The following is a 21,704-nucleotide window of genomic DNA, read 5'->3' on the forward strand; positions in this document are numbered from 1 at the left end:
CGCCACTCCCGAGGCAGGGACAAGAACATGCTGGTGGTCTGGTTTGGTCTGGGACCTGTGCACCTGCGTCGCACACTTACAGTTGGGGGGGTGGGGCGAGGAAAAGGAAAATGCCAGTAGTAATAAACTCAGAAATCATATCCAAATTTACAGTACCAAAATAATGCATTTATAAACAAATGCAAAAACAATACCCCTTTGGTAAATAATACAGTGCCTTTTTCAGTCAAACGCATAACCCATGCTTTTCTACAACACGAAAAAAATTTTATCTACAATAAACGAGATCTTAGAACCCTCCCCCTCCCATTTAAAAGAACATATAAACAGAAAATATAGGTACAAGTAAAGTTACAAGAAAATTGCACAAAGCCAAAGAAATGAAAACCATAACCCTTCAGAGCTTCATCAGCCAGGGACGAGGAAATACACAAAAGGTGAAGAGTTTTGAGTTGTGTGCTATGACAAAATTCCAGGAACTCAAACAACATTTGGACACATTTTGTTTCAGCTAACTTTGCTCACAACCCCTGACTTGGCCAAACGATAGATGGCCCACAAGGGGACACAACGGGTTCCTTCTCAAGAAAACCTTCTGAACGCAAAGCTCGTGCAACACTGCACTGCACAGCACACTCAAGAACTCAAGCCAGCCTAGGCATATACTCCTTTGTTCTTTCTTCAACTCACTCTTCAGGGCAAAGTGGTGACTTATTTTAGGGCTGTTCTCTGGGGTGTCCACCGAGTACGGCACACTCACGGGAAGGCTTCTCTGTCTTACCTGGAATCAGTGCTTTTGTATAATTTTATGAGAACAAACATTGATTCCAAATGCATTCGTTTCTAGAGGTAAACCTTCCAAAGATATTATTTTAAATGCACTGGTTTACATTCAGTAGGTTGCTCATTAATACAGGAAAAAAAAAATTTTCTCTACAAAGGGCAATGTTTTGAAACCTTCCTTCCAAGTTTGTAAAATGGAATTGATGAAACTGTTACATTTTGGGCCCTCAAGCCGTTCGAGCTGGTCGACAGGAGTTTAGAAAATTGTCCAGGCCATCCTTTCTTTTACAGACAGACAAATGGAGGCCCACGGTCACCCTCCAGTTTTGTGGCAGAGCCGGCTTGATCCCGGGGTCTCCTGACTTTCGTCTGTGATTACACGTCTTTGCATGCCCTCATGGGGCACTCGATGAGGAAGCAACAGCCGTGGATGAAAACACTGCAAACCCTCTGACCTATCCTGCCACAAGAGCTCTGACATCTTCCTGCTTTCTTGGTACTGGTTTTTCTTAGGATATACATACATTCAATGGGTATATGCTATACTCAAAGCTGTGCCTTTGGTTTGATGAAGTAAAACCAAATTTAAAACTGGTTCTCATGTCTGTTAACACACCGCTTCCCTCAAAAAGGCCTGGATTCTGTATGTGGTTGGCTATTTACTGCGCTAATGTTTTTAACTTTAGAGATTCACTGAGGTATCTTAATATTCATAAGTTGCTATTAATGGACACTAAATATGTAGAATTCTGCTGCTTAAAGTACTGACTTTGGTAGCATTTAATAAATTGAGACTGACCGAATGGAAGCATTTTTAAAGTAAGTGAAAACGTCACCATTAAGTGAAAAGACACGCGTCGCCACGGCTGCAGACGCCTGTCTGACTGGACTGGGGACTACGTCTTCCTTCAGGCCAGGGCCGCAGAGCTGAGCGACCACCGCTCTTCCAGAGGCGGATCCAAGATGGAGGCCTTTGTCCCCAGGTGGGGAAAAGGTCCTTTGGGGAGGGAGCTAAGAATTCAGGAAGTTTAGTTAATTGTTCGTGACACACACTCACTTTCTCTTCACTCACGCACCTGGAGTCTTCATTCCAAGGATTTCCCTCTGTATTTTGCTCTTATTAGGAAAAGTTCTAAAATGTGGTCTTTACATCTCAAAAACCAGTCAGAACTTGAAGAACTGAAACTTACTACTATAATTCCTTTCTTGTGCTACTCTCATTCTCTTAAGTCTCACTTCATTTCACCTTTTATTTTCATTAAAAATAAAGTTTTCAACAGAAGGGGAAATAATATTTTAGGATACGTTATCTCAAAGAAATCTTCTCCTTTTATATAACTGATACCACAAAATGAAAAAAAAAAAGAATTGCTTTTAAAGGATTAATAGGAATTTTTCCCAATTAGAAAAAGTTACAAATTGTCCAGTAAAAAAAACCTTCTATCACATCCTTTTTATTTCTTGCAGCAAAATATACTGCCACCAAATAAGTCATTACATACTATTTTTCTAAATAAATAATAAAGTGGGCATAACTCACCAGAACATAGTAACAAAATAATTCCTACAAACACTATGAAAGCAAGATAAATAATTAACTTTTGGACAATAAAACAGAGGAACTGCATTTAAATTATTTAGAAATAGGCTATAACCATTATTGCACAGCTGATAATAAGCATTGAAACATGTTAAGCTACAGAAACTCATATAAAAGAATTATATAATTCTGAATACATTGCTAAATTCTTTCTGGAAATATTTACCCACCAAAGAATCTGGTTCAATATTTTAAAATATAAAATGGGAAGCTCTGGTATTAGCTGGGAGATGTCCTTCACCATATTTGAAACCTCACCTGTGTTTCTTCTGGGTCTGAAGAAAATGGTAAGTGATGTCATCTTGCATTGGGCCTGTTTCTTTTCTAATTTTTAAACTAAAACAGAAGATTGAAAACAAATTTTTTTTTTGGGGGGGGAAAATAACATTTCTGCAGTATCTTCCACCTGTTTGTTTTCAAACAAAATCCAAATTTAGGACCCTAAACTGGTACACAGTTCTTGTGTTCCTGCCCTAAACAACATCACAGATATCAGTAACTGAAAACTATGAACTGGGTCTTGTTATCAGGGCTGAGTATTGCCCTCCGTGGAGGGGGAGGTGGGAAAAGAGAACCTCTGGATTTTTGTTGTTGTTGTTGTTGAAATTAACAAAGAATAGTCAACCAACTACATTAAGTACTGTAACTTTAACCACATTCTCCCAGTGGTTTATCTCCTCAGTAAACAGTCTGTAAGTTAATAAACAACTTTTTTTTTTTCTAGAAAAGCTTGTGGGGCTCTTGTCAAAAGAGTTGATTATAACTCTTATCTTTACATACCCTGGCAAATGCCTAACATTTCTTTTGCTACATTTCTAATCTGTTGGAAAACATCTCTAACCAACTGAATTTTAATACAGCCCAAAAGAGGAAAGGAGTGCTTTCAAATCAGTGTTGTCAGCATTTTTAGAAAGAGCAAGTATAGAACAGTGTTACCTAATGCGGAAGACGCCGCCTCTGGCACGGTTCCCAGGTTCAACAATGAGAGGGGAGAGGGAGTGAAGCCCACTTCTCAGCAGCAGGTCTCTTAAGGAGCCACCACCGCAGCCCAGAAAATCGCTGCCCCACACCACACTACTCGGGGATCTTTCTCCCGAAGTCAATCAGACTGAATGATCGCTGAACCAACGGAATTCTGACGTAGTAGGAAACTAGTGGAGGTTTCAGTGTAAACCTCCTCTGAAGAAGAGCGTGGCCCTTGTACTGCTTCAGGTCACACGACGTGAGCCACCTGCGTGAACACCTGCAGGAGACCCTTCCTCGTCCGTCATCCTTTCCCCTACGAGCTCATGAGCAAATCGTATTTATACCTGGTAATAGCATCCCCGTAAAACGCCTACTTTTATTAGTCAAACACAGTGCATTTGCCAAAATACCCCTCATTAATCAAGTCACCTCTGGGGGAATAACATAATATGCGTGAATTAAATGTTGTCCCCCCCCAAGAGAACCTGTACCTTCAGGATTTTTTGGTTGTGTTTTTCTTAACAAGTTTTTTATATTTACACTAGTAGTGATGTTGGAGGAATAATAAAAGCTAGATGTTGTGGAGAATGAAAACAATGCACACTCCTCGTCTAGAAGAACAGCAGGTGAGAAGGCAGTCTAACCTTCCCTCTGAAGGGCCCTTTGTCCCGTCGCCGACATAAGCAAACCCAGTAGGACATTCCCACAGCGACCACGCCTCCTAAACACCACCAGATAGGTGCCTCGCACCCTTTGCTTGCAAACACCGCTCTCCTGTATTTTACTTTTGTTTAAAAAAATAAGAGAAGAAAAGAAAAATAAAGGATAATAAAAACCCAAACAAACAACAACGAAAGGTCAGTGCCCTCCCCTGGGCCTGACAGACATTTCCAGTTTTGCCCTTGTCTTCTGGTCCCCCGGGCACCAGGCCATGCAGGCTCCTCCAGCGTCTGCGATCAGACCGCTTTCTCCTCCCCACACCAGTCTCTTCATTTGAGGCGCTGGGTCACGTTGGCCAGGGCAACTGCAAAGGCCTGCACAGCGGAGAAGGGGTACTGGAAGTCCAGGATGTACGCGTTGCCGTCAATCCTTCCAAACTGCATCACCTGGGGTGAGGGTGGGGCGGGGAAGCAAAGACGTTAAAGGAAAACCTCCTTGCGGCTCCTGATAGAAGCAGACAGCGCGGCCTGTGAGATATTTCTGCCAACAAAAGCGACTCTGAAAAGCTTCTCAATCTAACTATGAGTTTGTCGGAAAAACAGATGGAAGAACACGTTAAATCGTGCGGTGGGGAGGCCACAAGCAAAACTCAGAGCATGGAAAGCTCCGCGGGTCAAAGGAAGTGGTTTCTCCACCAAGGAAACAGAAGGAGAAAGAAAACGTAGAGAAAAAAATCTACAGACTAAAGAGGCTTAAGAGAACCACCGCCTGTGATCTGTCAGATGTCATGCTGCTCAGAGAGGGACCAAGCAGAGCACACGTGGTCCCCCTTGCACTCCACCTCCTGCACCTGCTTTCCTTTCACCCCAGTGCTTACTGTGACCACACTGTATCATGTTATTATATGCTGTTACACATAGTTGTTTATGGTTTTTCTTCCATTTTTGTAAACTCCAGGAGGACAGAGATCTCCCTCTGTTTTCCTCAGTGCTCTAAATTTCAGCACTCAGAACTGGGGTTCCCAAACTCTCTGTAAAGGGCTGATGATAAAACATTTTAGACTTTGTAGGTCATATGGACTTTGCCACAGCTACTGAACCTCTGCTGCAGGGCAAAAGCAGCGCAGACAGTACTGAAATAATGGGCAAGGCTGTGTTCCAGTAAAACTTTATTTATATAACGAGGCTGCAGGCTGGATGGGCCTGTAGGCCGTAATTTCCCAACTCCTGGCCAAGAGGATTTGCCAGTGCTCAATAATCATTTCTTGAGCGAATTAATGACGATGAGATTTAAATATGAGCGGTGAAGGGAATTTCCGGGATGGTGGAGAAGGGCAGTCCCAGAACGACAGCTATGCAGTGGGACCACAGCAACAATTCCAGGTTGGCGCAGGAAGAACTGACAAACTACGCAAAGTGCTCAAGTGCACCAAGAAGAGATGTATGTTCTGCCAGAGAACTGGGGAAGGACTTAACAACAGAAACACAGAAAGACAAGCAAATGAAAACTGGGTAATTATTACGTCTTGAGTAAAAAGTCTACACGATAAAAAAGGAACTGTAATTAAACCCTAATGAACCATATTCAGTGGCACAACGAGGGGACCAATGACTACTGATTTACCTGCGAAAAGGGGGAAGGGAAAGTTCACATGTTGGGGGGCGTTGGGGTGAAGAAAATGAACCCTTATGGTGCTCAGGAAGAAGTCAGTACATGACGCCCCAGACTGAGAAATCAAGAGATAGAAGTAGGAATGTGTTCTTCGCAAGTACGGCGGCAAACACCAGAAGCAGCACACAGACTGAGTTGTTAGAGCTGGCCTCTGCAGAGCAGCTGTGGGCAGTGGGCAGGTGCCTGCTATTTTCCTCATGGGTCTCACAGAACCATCTGACTTCAAAAAATCAGGACATGCGTTACTTTGGGGAGAAATAAAGAAAAGATAGCAATAGGCACACTGAAAATTACAAGCCCGACCGGCCCCAGCTAAGAGTCATCAGCCGTTTCCCACATTTCCCATCTGGCCTTCATAAAAATGCTCCCGAAGGCCGAAGTCCAGAGACCTGTCAGGACCAGACAGTGGCACTCGGGCCACACCCCAGCGCACGGCTTCTTACCTGCCGCCCCTCCAGCTCGATCTGGAAGTTCTTTGCCGACTCCTGGGTCACCCGCCCCCCGAAGTCCAGCTGGTACACCTGGGTGGCCTCGTTCCAGAGAGGCTGCTTGTTGGCCATGACGTACACGAAGCCCTGGCTGCCCAGCCGCCCGTCCTCTTTCTCGCTGGCTTTCCTGCACTTGAACTCCTCCAGCTCACTGGCCGCCCTCAGGCTCCTCTTGCTCTTCCAGCCCTTCTTGCTGCCCTGGCTCTGGTTCATCAGCTCGTCCCCGCTGATGAACAGCTCCGGCTCGCTCTCCGAACTGTCCTGGAACTCATTTGTCTTATTCAACTTCTTCGACTTCAGTTGGTCTTTCTGACTCTTCACTTTCTTCTTCTCTCTCCCCAGGCGGGGACTGGAGATCAGGGAATTAAAATCACTCAAAGTCCGAGCCTCCTTCTTCACTTTGCCTTCAGTGATGGCCTGAACATTTCCCTCCTCGGCCCGGCTGTCCAGCCGCTTCCGGTTCTTCTTTCCGAATTTCTCTGTCCGCTGGGGCACTGGGCTCTCCGTCAGGGAGAGGACTTCCTGGAAGTTGTCTGCTGTCTCTACCATCACCTCTGTACCCAGGTGGGTTTGGAGGTCCGTGGGCGGCGGGGACACGAGAGGCTTCTCCACCACCAAGTGCGCCTTGGGGGGAAGAGCGCCCTGGGGGTTCTGCACGGGCGGGCACGCGCTGTAGGAATTCCAAGGGTGCAAGGCGATGGGTGGCAGTTGTAAACTCGAGCAGGCGCTGCTTCCCGGATACATGGGGGGCAGGGGGCAGTAGGAGAGGCTGGGCGGGTAGGCCGTTTGAAGAACCACCGCGGACTCCTGTTGTGCAAACTGTGCTGGGGCCAGAGCGTCTTTCGGGGAGCAGGGAGCCTGCACCCCCGTCAAAGCGGAGGTGTTGTAGCCTCCCGGATAGGGCACTCCCATGCCATAGCCTGTCTGGAAAGTGGCAGTAGGGCTGGCGGGAGGCTTGGGGGAGACGAAGGGCACTCGGGACACATCCAGGTGCTGGCTCTGACCTACCATCAGAGGGGACAGCTTCAGGGGGTTGGGCACCGCGGTCTGTGCTGTCCTTTCCTGAGGAACCCAAACATCCTCCCCCAGCACGGGGTCCCACTGGTAGGGGGGCGGCCGCTTCACGGCCACAGCGGCTTCGCTCAGCTGGGGGTGCCTCAGCGGCTTCTCGGCCTGACAGTGCTGGGCCAGCGCCTCGTCCTCTGTGAAGGCCGAGTTGACGTAGTCGGCGCGCTCGCGGGCGCCGTCGCCCGCGCTCAGGAGGCTGTAGGACGACTGGGAAGTCAGCGGGGAGGTGCCGGCCGCGTGCGCCAGGCCGACGCCCGGCTGCGACCCCGCGCCCGGCTCCGGCCTCCCCGCCGCGCCCGCGCCGCTGCACTGGCTGCAGGTGTACAGGGCGGGCGGGGGCCGCGCCGGGAACTGCGCCGCGCCCTTGGGCCTGGGCGGGTGCGGCGGCGGCCGCGGGGGCTCGGCCAGCGGCACCGCCTTGAGCGCCGCCTCGCGGTTGTTCCTGCGCAGCGTGGCGTGGATGAGGCCGCCGTCGGGTCTCTGCCCCGCGCCGCGGCCGGGGGCGCCCAGCGGGCCGGCGAGGTCCGGGTAGGGGGGCGGGTCCCCCGGGGGGATGGAGTAGCGCGGGACCGTCAGGCGGTTCAGGGTGGCGCTGGTGCACGGCTGCGGGACCTTCTTCTCGGTGGCGGTGAGCCTCAGCGTGGCCGAGCTGCCCGGGCCCGGGAGCGCGTAGGTGTTCTGGGAGCAGAGCATGCGTGTCCGGGGCCGGCACACCTCCTCCACGTTGCCGCTGCTATCGAAGGTGGTGATCCTCTCGTAGCCCAGGGGCGGCTGGTAGTGCGCCGCCGTGGGGTAGGGCGAGAAGTCGCCCTTCTTCAAGCACGTGTCCAGCGGGGGTGGCGGGGGCGGTGGCGGCGGCGGGGGCGCCGCGGTGGTGGGGGCCGCGGGGATGGTTCCCGGGTAGGGGGGTGGGGGGTTCATCTTGGCCACCTGGACCTCCTGGGGGGCGCTGAACACCACCGCGTCCCCCTCGGTAGCCAACTGTGGCACCGGCCGCAGGGCCTTGGCTGGCTTCTGCAGGTGCTCGTGGTCTCGGTCCCCGTGGTCCAGCACGGACAGCTGGATGGCCCCCTGTGCTGGCGGCGGCAGGGACAGCTGAGGGGGGTTGGGGATGACGCGGCTCATCTCCACGCCCCCGAAGATCACCTGGCCAGGGCTGGAGTAGCGGCTGGCCACCGGGTACTGGGCGGCGCTGTCGCTTGCGTGCTCGGCAGCGCCCACGGCTGTGGTCTGATTGGTCAGGACATCCAGCTGCACATTCTGGTTGGCCAGCAGGGACTGCACCAGCCCGATGCTCTGCGTGGGGGACATCGCTTGAGCCGAGCTGTGGATCGGGGCGATGGGGATGTTCACGGTGCAAGGTGGGTTGTTCTCGGGCACACCAGATGCTCCTGTCACTGAAAGGAAATTAGAAAGATGAACTGCTTACAAACAAAACACTGCCATGAAACTGGGTCAGAATAAGCAACACACCTCTACTCATCCAGTCCTTCTGCATACAGAATGCAGTCGCTACAAAGGAAGGTGTGTTTGCTTAGGGAAAGCTGGACAGTTCACACAAGTTACACAACACTTCCCTAAATGTTTCTAGAAGGACACACAGGCAATCCCAGTGGGTTCTTCAGGGCATCCTGCAGTCGTCCGTAAGCTAAGGGCACTGCCAGAGCTTTTCAATAAATACCTCTGAACCTTCTGAATTTGGTACCATGTACCTGAATGGCACCATGGCAAACGATTAAGTGTTTAAAAGATGCTTTTAACTTGTGATATTCATAAAACGGCCCCCTCTTTTGTGCAAGAAGAGGGCCCTGGTACAGTATGAAACTCCACTGAGGACCCAGTGCCTAGGCTTCTTTAGAGTGGATTCATCCAGGGTCACGGACTGGTTAGTGTGGGAAGTGTCATGCAGCAGGTGTGTGTCTGAGATTTGTACAGCAATTAAGTTTCTGTAAATAGAACCATGTGAAATGCAGTAGAGAAACCAATGAAAAGACTCCTCTAGCAAATCTGCATATGAGGGGAAGGGTCACTTCCTAATTTAGCTGCTTTTTAGCATTTCAAATGGTATATAAGGTGAGCCCCATTGAATAAACCCTGTAAATATATCCTATTTGTTCACAGTGGGGATTAATAAAGTGTATATTTGAGCGTTGATCTGCAGACCACGTGCATGTGCTCAGAGCCACTGTCTGAACTGCCCTGTCTGAAGTGCTCACCGAGCACGGCAAGCTGGCTCATGTGGGCCTCTAAGTGCTGTGTGGCAACCAGTATCCGAGCAGGAAATAGAATTTAACAGGCTAATTGCAGGGGCCGGCTGACCGTTCACCAGAACTTCAGAACGAAACCAGCTGGTTCATGAAAAGCTAAGCCCACCCTCAGCGCCTGTAACAGACTCTCCCCTTCCGGGGGGTCCTCTTGTGAGAGGTAACTATCTCCTGGCTGCACGAATCTGGGCCCTGTCCCAAGTTTTCTACTATTCCTGTTCAGCTTCCTCTTCCAGACGTTCTCTCCTTGGTATAGAATACTGACGACAGGTGTCTTCCCCACTGAACGAGATGAGAGTCTCTGTCGCATCACGAAGCACTGAGTTTAAACTCTGAGACCAAACGTTCCCTCCTCCACAGGGAACCACAGACGATTACAACAACAGCTGAGCATTAGAGAGAGCTCTATCAGTCACGTTCTGGGAGAATGGAAGGCGATAAGGAGAAAGTGTAAAAGATACTCCCAGATCCAAGGCTGTGAACTAGCAGGGCACAGGCTACACGCTCAAGGGTGTGCAGCCTCACCAAACCACAGGCTAACACGGTTGCAAGACCTTGCCCATCAGGGCCGCGTGAGTCCAGAACATCTGCTCCACCCATGAGGAGAGGTAAACCGTCAGAGGACCAAAGGCAGCTACTGTCAGAAAGCACAGTCATTTTACAGGTAAAAACCTGGGCTGAGAGAAGGCAGACAACTCCCTCACGTTCAGAGCCTGAGCTGGGATCAGTGTCTAGCCCATCCCATGGCGAGACTAGAGCCCTTCTGTCTGAGAATGACCAGGTACAGGAAAAGTCAGTGGCCCATGCAGGGTTCCTCTGGCTCAGAAACCAGAGACTTTCAGAACCTTGCTTGGTTGTAAGTAGAGGAATCTCTGTGTTTATAAAACTGTTGCAGGTGGACTTCTTTTGAGACTAGTCACAGACAATAATTGGGAGACTAATTAGAATTCATTCTAGTCTGTTAATCAAAATAGGACCCCCTGACTAGAAAGCACTTAAATGAACCTAAGATGCTATAGATATTTCAAAATCTGTAAACTGGGATTTTAAAACCTTGTACCAGATTTTACTTTTAACTCACACCAGGCTTCTGTTCTATGCATGGAGACCTGCACTGCACTTAAGAGAGAGACATTGAAATGCACAGGTTTTCTGCCCAGGAGACGGGGCAGGTTTGAGAAACTGGGCTTCGTGGGCATAGGGTCATCTGCGTGACGTCATTCTCTAAACAGGGACAGAGAGGACGAGGGCTGGCCTAGGGTCCGTGAGACAGGGTTCGTTTCTGATGACTGATTGGTCCCGTTAACTTCTCTTTATGCAGGCACGTGACTAGGACGATCACCCTGAGGGTGAGACGAGGTGGCAGCAGCGCTCACAGCCACCTCCACCTCCATCGTCCTTACTCTGGCAACTCCCCTCCTCCCCAAACTAGTGACAGTATGTGACCTTTCTGCCGTGACACCTCACATGCCTTCCAACCTTACTGAGGCAGCAGGCACAGGCTGACGTGCTGTAATCCTCAACTACTACCACTCTGTCCCCCAACACGACGCACTAAGAGAGGGTGTGGGCTCGTGACAAACCAGCTGACATGCGTGAACACACCTGGTAAATCATCTTCATCTTCACTGAACACATTTGGGTTGAAGACAGGTAAATTAACAAAGTCCATGGAAATCTTCCGAACCTCCGGGAGATAGATGGTCATCTGCCGCGGCTGGAGATGCAGGAGGCTGGTTTTATAGATTACTGGTGGGGAGGAGGAGGAAAGCACGGTCAACAGAGACAAGCAGAGGGCAGCCAGGGTGCCAGCAGTCCCTCACGGGGAGAGAAATGGGGCTGCGGTGTCCCTGCCCTCCGAAGACAGATCTGTGCGGGCGGGCTGAGAGCCTGAGGGCAGCTGCGCATCTGCCCCTGGCACTCGACCCGCCACCCTGGACACAGTGCAGATTCAGCGACAGCAAATTCTCGGTCTAGCCCGGCCACTCTGCCAGTGGTTTGTCCACAGAACCACACATTTTAAATGTTAAAAACGTACACTCTTTTTTGGAATGAGCTGGAAATGATATATATTTTTTTAAACCTCATTTGCAATCAGAAGGATAATTTGGTGAAAATAGTTGTGATAACCAGAGCGCCGAGCTCAGGGGAATCTCGGGCAGTCAAGGAGCTGTTTGAAGGCAACTATGACAGAAGGGGTGACGTGACTCAGGTAGGAATGAAATGCCGCTTTTATTCAGGACTGAATTCTTATCTTACTGACTTTCAATTTCAATTTCATGATCAGGATAGACACGGGGAACTGCCACATGCTTCTTTAAATACTAAGGTTTACTTTGATTAATGGGGACATTTAAGAGAAGGCCTAGATTGCAACTAAAATATTTAGAGACAAAATAAGCTGAAAAAAATAATGAATCTGAATTTAAGTTTCACGGTAGATAAGAATCAGGATGAAACTGCCCCGTCAACTTTCCCTTTACACTCTTTCCTGTGACATATGTAGCGTTGCTTTAATTATTACTATTTTAAGTTTTGTGTTAAGATAAGCCAAACCCTACCTCCACAGCTCTCACCTCCAACAGCCTGGTGGCTGGCTGGCCAGCAGCCCCAGGGCACAGTAGGCTTCCTTTTTTGAAGCACCTCTGTAAGGTGCGTGCTTGGACTGGCGTGGGCTAAGACGATTTTTCCAACCCAGCAGTCCTTACAGGTCTTTTTCATCTCCCTTGCCCACAGAAGAGAATATGCATTTCGGCCTAAAAACTCTGGATGGCCATATAGCTTAAGAATTAATGCATGCATTAAAGTGCTATTCTTTGTCATTCAGATTGACAAAGAGAAATAAAATTAAAAATCTCAGGAGGGATTAAGACATAACATCAGTTGCCTCCAGAGGGGGGGAAGAAACCTAGGTGCTGGGGGTGAGGACAAGACAGCTTAACTATGCTCCTTTAAACCTTCTGAATTTATTCCATATTTTTAAAATTAAGAAATGTAAAAAATTAAAAATAGAAAATTTCACAGGCCAGATCATTCTAACAGAAAGAAACAAATTATTATCCAATTATCCAATATAAAGTAACCAACAGCACTCTCTTTTTCTTTTAATAACCACAGGCCAGGCCATACAGACTTCTAGCTTTCCATCCACACTGGTGAGCTTACCAGAGTATTTAATAGGGTGCCCATATGTAATATACCTTCTAAAATCCAAGAGTTAATTTCTTCTCTCTAGTAGAATCAAATGGAAAATTCTCTTCGCTTGACATATGGTACTAGCTAAAACCCTCTTTTTAAAAAGGTCAGTGACTAGGACAGTGATTTCACCACAGTCACACAGCAGGCTTTGGTCCCGGGCACTCAGGTTCCTCACGCTGCAGCAGCACGGGCCTCAGAGGCACCTACGGGCCCTCCCATCTTAAGGTCTCGCTGACCCACTCGCGGATCTACTCAACGTCCAAGCAATAAGGGCAGAGAGAATGAAAAGATCCAGTAAGTAAATTCCTTCATGCCTTTTTTCAACGTTTACAGTCAGCAGATGGCTAAGTTCTCAGCTTACTGACATGGGGATGGTCACAACCCTCACACAGTGGTATAAGGACCCCGTGTACACCAGCAGCGCACTGCTGAACTACTGAAGAACAGGCTTTTGTGGTCTTCAGAGGGTGTCCAGGTTGTGGAAGATACCCTAAGAGATTTCTTTGCATTATGTACAGGGATAGTCGACTCTTATGTCCTAAGTCAGTTTTATATTTTACCTTTATTCCTCCTCTTCTTTAAGCTGAATAACTTCAAAATCCACCTGCAGCACTACTTAATAAGCCTCTGAAGACACAGACACAGCAACGTATCTTTTAACGTCTGCTTTGCAAGAATTATTTATTTTAAAGGATCTGTGTTTGACACAGCTCTAATAGGCAGATTCAGAATTTAAAAAAAAAAAACAAAAGCCAAAAAACAGTTTTAGTAGGTTACACAGAGCACATTCAAGATGGGGCCCCCAGCCACAGGCTGGCCAAGGCGGCCTTCTGGAGAGGTGTGTGCGTGTCAAATGATCGGGCCACCCCACAAGGTGGGGGACACACAGCCGCTCAGCCCATACAGGGCTGAGCCATCAGGAGGAAGCCACTTGGAAAAGGACCTCTGTCATTTCCCTCCCTCACTGTCCCGGAGTAAAAGTGACACGTTAGTGCTACTCACTCAAGTCGGGTACCGAGGAGGACGCACACTCTGGGTTCTCGCCCAGCTCTGTCCTCCGTTGGTTCCATTTTCCCTGATGTCTCAAGCTTCCAACAGACAGGGTATTTATCTGGTACTTAGAAATGAAATCTACAAAGATTTACCACTAAGAACTGTACTAACACTCAGCCCACATGTTCTAATAGCCTCCAATGCTCTCTTCTCGACTTTCTTGAGAAGTTTCTTTTGCCTCAAGAACCTAAAGACACTGGTACCAAAATCTGCCCAGGATAAAAGGCCAGAAATCAAAATAACCAGAAACCTATCAGAGCTTTTGGTTATTTCTGTCATTTTTATCAGTCAGGGCTTCTAGAAAAAAATCAAAGCACCACTGGCAAAAAAAACCCCGATTCGAGCAATAATTCTAATTTTTACAACATCACGGTGGCTAACCTGGAGGTAAAGCACATGCGAACCTTTTGGTGTCGTAAGAGCTCGTGTTTTACTTTAGGCCACTGGAGGTCGAAACTGATTTCTCAGCCTGAGTTCCGACTGGGATGCATGCAGTGCTTACCTGCACCGAGGTTGGTTGGCAGGAAAGCAGCCAAGCCCACGATCTTAAATTTGGTTCCCCAGATATTAGACGTGACCTGAGCAAGATAGTTGTGCTGTGGGGGGGAAGAAAAGAAGAAAAACCACAATCTCTTTCCATATTTTCTATCAATCACTTAAGAAGTAAGAATGCCAACACTTTTTGCTTAAAAAGTCGCTGGTGGGCACTGACAGAAATATTCATTCTCTGCATCATTCCACTGTTTTCAATACCAGACGCCGCCTACAGCATGCCAGGCCCTGTTTTTAAGTGGTGGCTCACGGGCTGTGATTCTCAGGTCTGGGAGTGAGGGGCGGACGGTGTCCCAGTGTGCCCGTGTGTGGGTAGCTTAGAAAGGACACAGAAGTGACGTGGGCACATTTTTCTTCACCTCTCCTTTTGCCCCGGTCACTGATCTATTACACAAGGTACCAAGCTCTGACTCCATTCTTAGCCTTGATATTTCCAGTTGCATTGATACCACTATGTCCTGAGACCACCCAATTATGTTTTTTCATTCAATTAAATTTCAAAAAACTTAAAAAGTTATCACTGTGCTCAAACCACACATATGTGTAGGGTGTGTGTGTGTACGCATGTGCAAGGGCAATAATAAAGACGAATAAAATCTTTTTTATTGATTTTGGAGGAAAAGGGAACCCTCCAACACTGTTGGTAGAAATGCAAACTGGTGCAGCCACTGTGGGAAACAGTATGAAGTTTGCTCAAAAAACTAAAAATAGAACTACCATATGATTCAGCAATTCTATTTCTGGGTATTGTTCTGAGAGTGAAACTCCCAAGACACTAATTTGAAAAGATAAGTGCACCCCAAAGTTCATAGCAGTATTATTTAAAATAATTAAGACATGGAAGCAACCTAATTACCCATCAATAGATGAATGGATACAGAAGCTGTGGTACACACACACACACACACACACACACACACACACACACACACAGGAAGACGGCTCAGCCATACACAGAATGAAATCTTGCCGTTTGCTAACAACATGGATAGACCTAGAGGGTATGTGCTAAGTGAAGTAAGACAGACAAAGGCAAATACTGTATGATTTCACTTATATGTGGACTGTAAAAAACAAACCAAATGAACAAATACAACAAAACAGAAACAGACTCGTGGAGAACAAACAGGTGGTTGCCAGAGGGGAGGGTGGGGGATGAGTGAAACAGGTGAGGGAGATTAAGAGCTACAATTCCAGTTACAAAATAAATAAATCACAGGGATGAAATGTACAGCATGGAGACGACAGTCAATATTATTATAATAACTTTGTATGGTGACAGACAGTAACTAGATTTATCACAGTGACCATTTTGAAATGTATAAAAGTATCAAATCACTACACTGTACACCTGGAACTAACATAGTGTTGTAGGTCAATTACACCTAAACCACCACCCCCCCCCCCCCCCCCCCCGGCCCACACACATACACACAGGCACCGAGAGCTCATAAGCTAATGGAGGAGATCAGGCTTGTAATTATTTGCAGACAGAGAGTCACGGAGCAATGTTATAAGGGAGCTATAAACAACATGCTTTGGGGTTACTCTGGCTGAGTCAGGGAAGGAAGGCTTCGGCATGGAGGTGAACTTATATCTGGAAGCGTGAAGGCAGAAACAAGGGGGAGGAGATGAGAGGATGGGCCCGATGACCCGGAGATGGAGACGCAGGCAGGACAAAGGCACAAAGGTGGGAAGAGGCCAGTCAACAGCAAGGCTGCAGCCCCCGGGGTGAGGGGGACCAGGAGGGAGACAGGCAGGCCAGACTGCGGGGCCGCAGCTGGGGCTGGGCTCCCGCAGACACTGGGAGCCACTGGGGGGTCAGGAGCAGTTTGAGGGAGCAGAGGTGGACATGAGGATATGTCTCAAGCAGAGCTGCCTGGGAGAAGGTTCTCGTGGCAGCAGCAGGGATGCCCGAGGTGGGAGGGAGGCCCAACGGGATGGAGAGGTGGCAGGGGTACCGAGGGGGGCAACCAGGGCTCTTCTCCAGGGCGCCCGGGTTGGGCACTGCCGTCCCAGGCACGGAGACGGTCCCGAGGGCTCAGCCGCTGTCGTGCACGCACGAGGAGGGGTGCGTGGCGGGGCTCAAGACACTACCTGAGTGATGTCTTCAAAGGGAAACTCCCTCCGCGTCAGGCTGGGCGAGCCGATGGACGGCTTGCGCATGGGCAGGCGAGGAGACCGGGATATCTCCTGAGCCGCACGCGACAGCTTGGGGGACTTCCGAGCCTCAATGTTGATCCTGCAGAGACGAGGCCACGGGTCAGGCACCCACCGGCGCTCCCGGACCCTCCTCACTTTCTAGCAGCCCCCCGTGGTGTCACTCTCTCAGAGGCTGGGCCCTTAATTTAATCAAGTCCCTCCCACCTGCTTTTGCCTTACGAACATGAGGAAAGAAGGACAGAATCGTATATCAAATAGCATATATTTAAAGTATACTGCGGTTAGATGAAGCGATTCATTTGTAAGGAACCCCTGAGAATTAACTTTTACTTCCTATGGACAAAGAGTATGTTTAGAAATGCCTTCTGCCGGGGATTTACAAAATTAGTCCCGGGGAAAATGGTGGGTGGGAAGAGTTATTTCTCACCTTAAGACCACAATGATTTCACAATTCCTAATACATAATGTTTGGAATTCAACAGACGTATCTAGCATTTCACCACCTGCAATATTTAAATTAGATCTAAAGTTTGTCTTCAGTTCCTATGCTTATGACATGGGGAACATACGTGTTTAATGCCAATCTACCCCGAAGAGAGTATTATAAAAATGAACATGGTAAGGTTGATGGCGTTCTATGAAGGAAAACCATGAAGCCTCACATATACTGCTTGAGAGCTTGATAAGATATCTAGGGCTGAGGGGGACACAGCTGGTTAAATCTCCGTGCGAGGACAACCAGCCTGGCTGCTGTGTGCAGGGGATTCAACGCTGGGAAAGACGGAAGGAAGGAGGACCAGCTCTGGAGACTGCCACACCCAGGAACTTCAAATGGACATCTACACGTGAAGGATTTGACTACTTATGTGTTAAATGGCCTCTCTGTTTAAGTAACGGGAAAAGCGGAAACACTGCAGAAGTGTAGGAAAGTTCATAATCTAATTTGCAAATTAACAAGCTTAGAATAAAGATGAAAAAAGAAATCAATCAGGTTGCTAGAGCAAATGGATATCTACGCGGGAAAAAACCCAAACATTTACCCCTAACTCATATTTACACAAAAATCAATCTGCGGTATAAAATTCATCTGAGAGCGAAATGTGAAAGCTAAAACTTTACAGAGCATCCAGAAGAGAACAGAAGAACGTCTTCATGACCTTAGGGTAGACACAGATTTCCTCAACAGGACAAAGAAAAGAAGAAATGCACATATTAGATTGTATGACAATCCATGTATCTGCCGAAGGACTCCCAGTCAGAAAACACAAGACACCCAAATGGCCAACAAACGTATGAAAACTTGCTCAGCATCATTAATCACTGGAGATAACTAGGATTAAACTACTGGCTTGGCCAAAAAGTTTGTTCGGGTTTCCCATAAGATCATATGGAAAAACCCAAACGAATTTTTTGGCCAACCCAATACAACCAAATACCGCTTCCCACCCACCGGAATGCATACAATTTTTTAAGTGACCTTCAACTGCAGGTAAGAATGGGAGCAGTGAGAGCTCTCATACATTGCTGGTGGGAATTTGAAATGGTACAGGCACCTAGGGATACTGTTTGGTAGCTTCCCATAAAGTTCAACACATGTCTACCCCATGGCCCTGCAACTCCCCTCCTAAGCAAGTGCATATGTCCCCAGAAGGTCTTGTATAAGAACATCTACAGTTGGTCTTGATTCATAATAGCTCCAAACTGGAAACTACCAAATATCCATCAGTTGGTAAATGGAATACATTATAGTATATTCGTAACAAGGGAATTTCGTAGAGCAAAAAAAGAGAAACTGCTGATATACGCGACATGCATGAATCAAAATCATTATGTTGAGCAAAAAAGCCTAAAAAAAAAAAAAGAGCACGTATTGTTTGACGCCATCTATATGAAGTTCAAGAACAAGCAAAACCAACCTACGGCAATAGAAGTCAGAATGGTACAGGTATCAAACAGGAAGGGCCCAGGGAACCCTCCAGGGTGATGGAAATCTCATCTTCAACTGGGTGGTGAATACACTGGTTTATCAACTACACCGTGCTTATGTGTTTAAGATCGGGCGGGACTCTATCTGTATGTGAATTATACCTTGGTTTTGCACAGCATCACAGAGGGATCTTAGTGAAGATCTGGTCCACCCTTTAACTTCCATAGATAAGGAAAGTGGTGTCCGGGTCAGGGAGCCAGGATGGGGCACGTGGGGTTTCTTATCTACAACACCGTAGCCCCTTCCACCTCCTCTCAGCTTTCTGCCACTCCTTAGGACAAACTTTAGGATCTAATTTTTTTTAGTTCACTATTTTTTCCCTATTACAGAATTATAGGCATGTAATTCTGCACTTTCTTTAACACATTACATACACCGTAAAAACATTTTTCTTACTTTTCTCAAACTGGAAGGTAAAACAAGCTCCCTGGCTATGGCCACCCCATGCCACCCACCATCAGTGCTAACCACCCCTGGAATTTCTGCGGGTTTAGCAGACTTGCTACTGGATGTCTTTTTCTATCCCAAAGGCAAGGATGAAGGAAGCTGTGATTACTGCGGGCAGATCTTCCAGATGAAAGGCGACGACGCCCTCTGGCTGTGCTCTTCAGCTGCTGGTTTCGGTGGGATTCTGCTGCAGACACAACAGACACACCTTTGGAGACACAAAAAAGGGAGCGCACCCCTAAAGACCGAAATTACCTTGGGAGTTTGGGTGATTTGCTAGCTCGGGAGATCTTGGGAGACTTCTTGGCAGCCCAGTCATCACTCAGTTCAATGTCACTGGAGTCTGAGCAGTTGCAGCTGTCAATCATCGTGGAAATCAGGCTGTTCCCATAGATTTCATCTGGTAAGACACCAACCAGCAAAATTTAGGGGAGTAATGTCAATTAGACCCTAACAATGGTCACTACTAGAAACCAGAGGACAGACTGGCTCTGACAGGCCATCAGTTTAAGTCTAGAGGTTGAAACAGAAAGGAGCAGGACATTGTTTTCCATCTACCTTTTTATGCTCTTACATTTCCTAAGCAAAAGTAGGCACTTCTACTGCTATCAAAATGGGCATGAATTTTAACGCCTCTGGAATGTACAAAACAGTCTGGCCCTGTTTACTGTGCGGAAGGCTGGAGCCCAAACGGCTGTGCTGTTGCGCCTCGTGACACACCAGTTAGCCACCTGGGGCCACACAGGCTTGCGGCGGCCCCGGAACCCACGCCAAGCAAGGGGCTTGCTGACTCAGTGACTCCCCTGAGGGCCTGCTGCTGGCCTGAGACCTAGGAAGACCCCAGTTGGTTCCAGGCCTGCTCTGGACTAAGACCCATGTCAGGTCTGTTCCAGGGACTCCCAGAAGTTTACGTCTGGATGCCAGGTGGTCTTGAAAGTGCCACAAGGTTGCCGGTGGGCCTTGGCTTTTCCACCTGCAGGAGCTGCTGGCTTGCTTCGAGCAATGGCTGGAATGAGACCCATGCAGTAGAACATTCGGCGGTAGCTGTGGGCTCCGCTGAGGTGCCTGTATGGGGGCCAGCTGGCCATCAGGCAGAAGAAGATGATGTGCACAGAGCAGGCTGTCACCAAACCGCAGAGTAGATGAAGTTCACATTTAACATCCTCCCCAAATCCCTTCTCCTTTGCTGCCTTCCTCACCCCCTCACCCCCGAAAACCCCCCGAAACCCAGCTCTGCCCTCACTGGAAGTACCCCGTGCTTCAGAATCACTTTGCTGACAAAGCCTCATCCCTCCAGGCTCCGAGAGCCTTGCCAGGTGATAGAAAAAGGCACGTGAACTAATTTATAGAACGTGAGTGATCAGATCGTTTAAAGGGCTGTTTATACTGGAAAGGATGAGTCTGTTAATCCAAACTCGGAGCCAAGTTTCTGAGCATGTGGAGATGACATCTGTGAACAGGGGCCTCTCGGAGGCCACAGGAGGCAAAGCAGAACAACTCGGCAGGGAGGCTGCTGACGCCCAGCCCGTCACTACCTCACCCCCTTAAGCTGCTGCCTGAATCAGGAGGCACAGCTCCGGCACCCAGCGAGCCAGAGTGCTGCGCATCTGAGTTCCACCACGCCCCGAGCAGTGCTTTCTACTACTTCATTTATAATTAGTCGCAAATTATTCCTGGATCAAAGGAAGTTTGGCCATGACTCAAACAGGCGTGTGACCTCACAGAACACTTTCGCGTGTTCATGAGCACAGAGCCAGTCCACAGACCTGAGGAAGTTTAGTAACACAACTCAACGCTGACCTACACTTGTTAACCACTGCTATATACCATACCGTTTGCTCGTTTCCTTCACTGAAGTCTTAGTCTGTTCGGGCTGCTGTAACAAAATACCACACACTGCGTGCCTTATAAACAGCAGAAATTACTGTCTTGCAGTTTTAGAGGCTGGAAGTCCAAGGTCAGGGTACCAACATGGCCGGGTTCTGGTCATGCCCTCTTCGGGACCGTAGACTGCTGACCTCTCACCGTGTCCTCACGTGGCAGAAGGAGCCAGGGATCCTCCTGCAGGCTCTTTTATAAGGCACTAATCTCATGAGTATAAAGGCTCTGCCCTCATGACCTAATCACCTCCCCAAGGCCCCACCTCCTAATACCATCTCACTGGGCGTCAGAATTTCAACACCTGAATGCTTTCTTGGATGGGGGCACAAACATTCGTAACTACTGTATTAGCTGTCTCCCTAGTGTGTAATTTCGCCATAATAATGAAACATGAAAGGGGAACATTAGAAAGGACATCATAAAACATGAGAAGTGAGTAACAAAATTATAAGGACTTTATTGTGAAATACAAAATATGTGAACGCATTTAAGGTGTGTATTGATTCATGGCAACACTGTGCCAATAACTGATTTTGTAGGTTGTACCTAAGCACTTGTCTTCCAAGTCTTTTGTTCATAAGTTATTTTTTTTTGGCTTGTTTATTTGTCTCCTCATTTGACACTGCACTTTTTTTTTCTTGCCAAATTTCTTCCTTCATTAACAGAGATACGTTGGGACTTCCCTGGCAGTCCAGTGGTTAAGAATCCGCCATTCCACTGCAGGGGGCACAGGTTCGATCCTTGGTAGGGGAACTAAGATCCCGCATGGTGCATGGTGCAGCCAAAAAGAAAGAGAGAGAGAGTGGTTTCCAAATACTAGGCTGCGTATTTGTGGCTGAGCTTTGTGTTGCGCTGGGAATGCCCCTACACTGTTGGTCGTGTTCTTGGCATACGGTCCCACGTCCGCTGATAGATGTTCCAAA

The 21,704-nt window shown here is 48.1% G+C and overlaps 1 protein-coding gene across 3 annotated transcripts in view; it reads right to left on the minus strand.

The window, feature by feature from the left end:
- Positions 1-2,137: 2,137 nt before the first annotated feature.
- TULP4 (TUB like protein 4) overlaps positions 2,138-21,704 on the minus strand; it is a 225,203-nt gene continuing 205,636 nt past the window's right edge. For all 3 annotated transcript variants that reach the window (XM_004278894.3, XM_049695450.1, XM_049695451.1), the window contains 6 exons: positions 19,156-19,300; positions 16,401-16,545; positions 14,254-14,347; positions 11,106-11,249; positions 6,124-8,633; positions 2,138-4,455 (listed from right to left, as the gene is read on the minus strand). In XM_004278894.3, the coding sequence (XP_004278942.1) occupies positions 4,339-4,455; positions 6,124-8,633; positions 11,106-11,249; positions 14,254-14,347; positions 16,401-16,545; positions 19,156-19,300 (3,155 nt within the window). In that variant the 3' untranslated portion in view covers positions 2,138-4,338. The remainder of the gene's footprint in view (positions 4,456-6,123; positions 8,634-11,105; positions 11,250-14,253; positions 14,348-16,400; positions 16,546-19,155; positions 19,301-21,704) is intronic.

This window comes from Orcinus orca, chromosome 12 (assembly GCF_937001465.1).
Source record: "Orcinus orca chromosome 12, mOrcOrc1.1, whole genome shotgun sequence".
NCBI lineage: Eukaryota > Metazoa > Chordata > Mammalia > Artiodactyla > Delphinidae > Orcinus > Orcinus orca.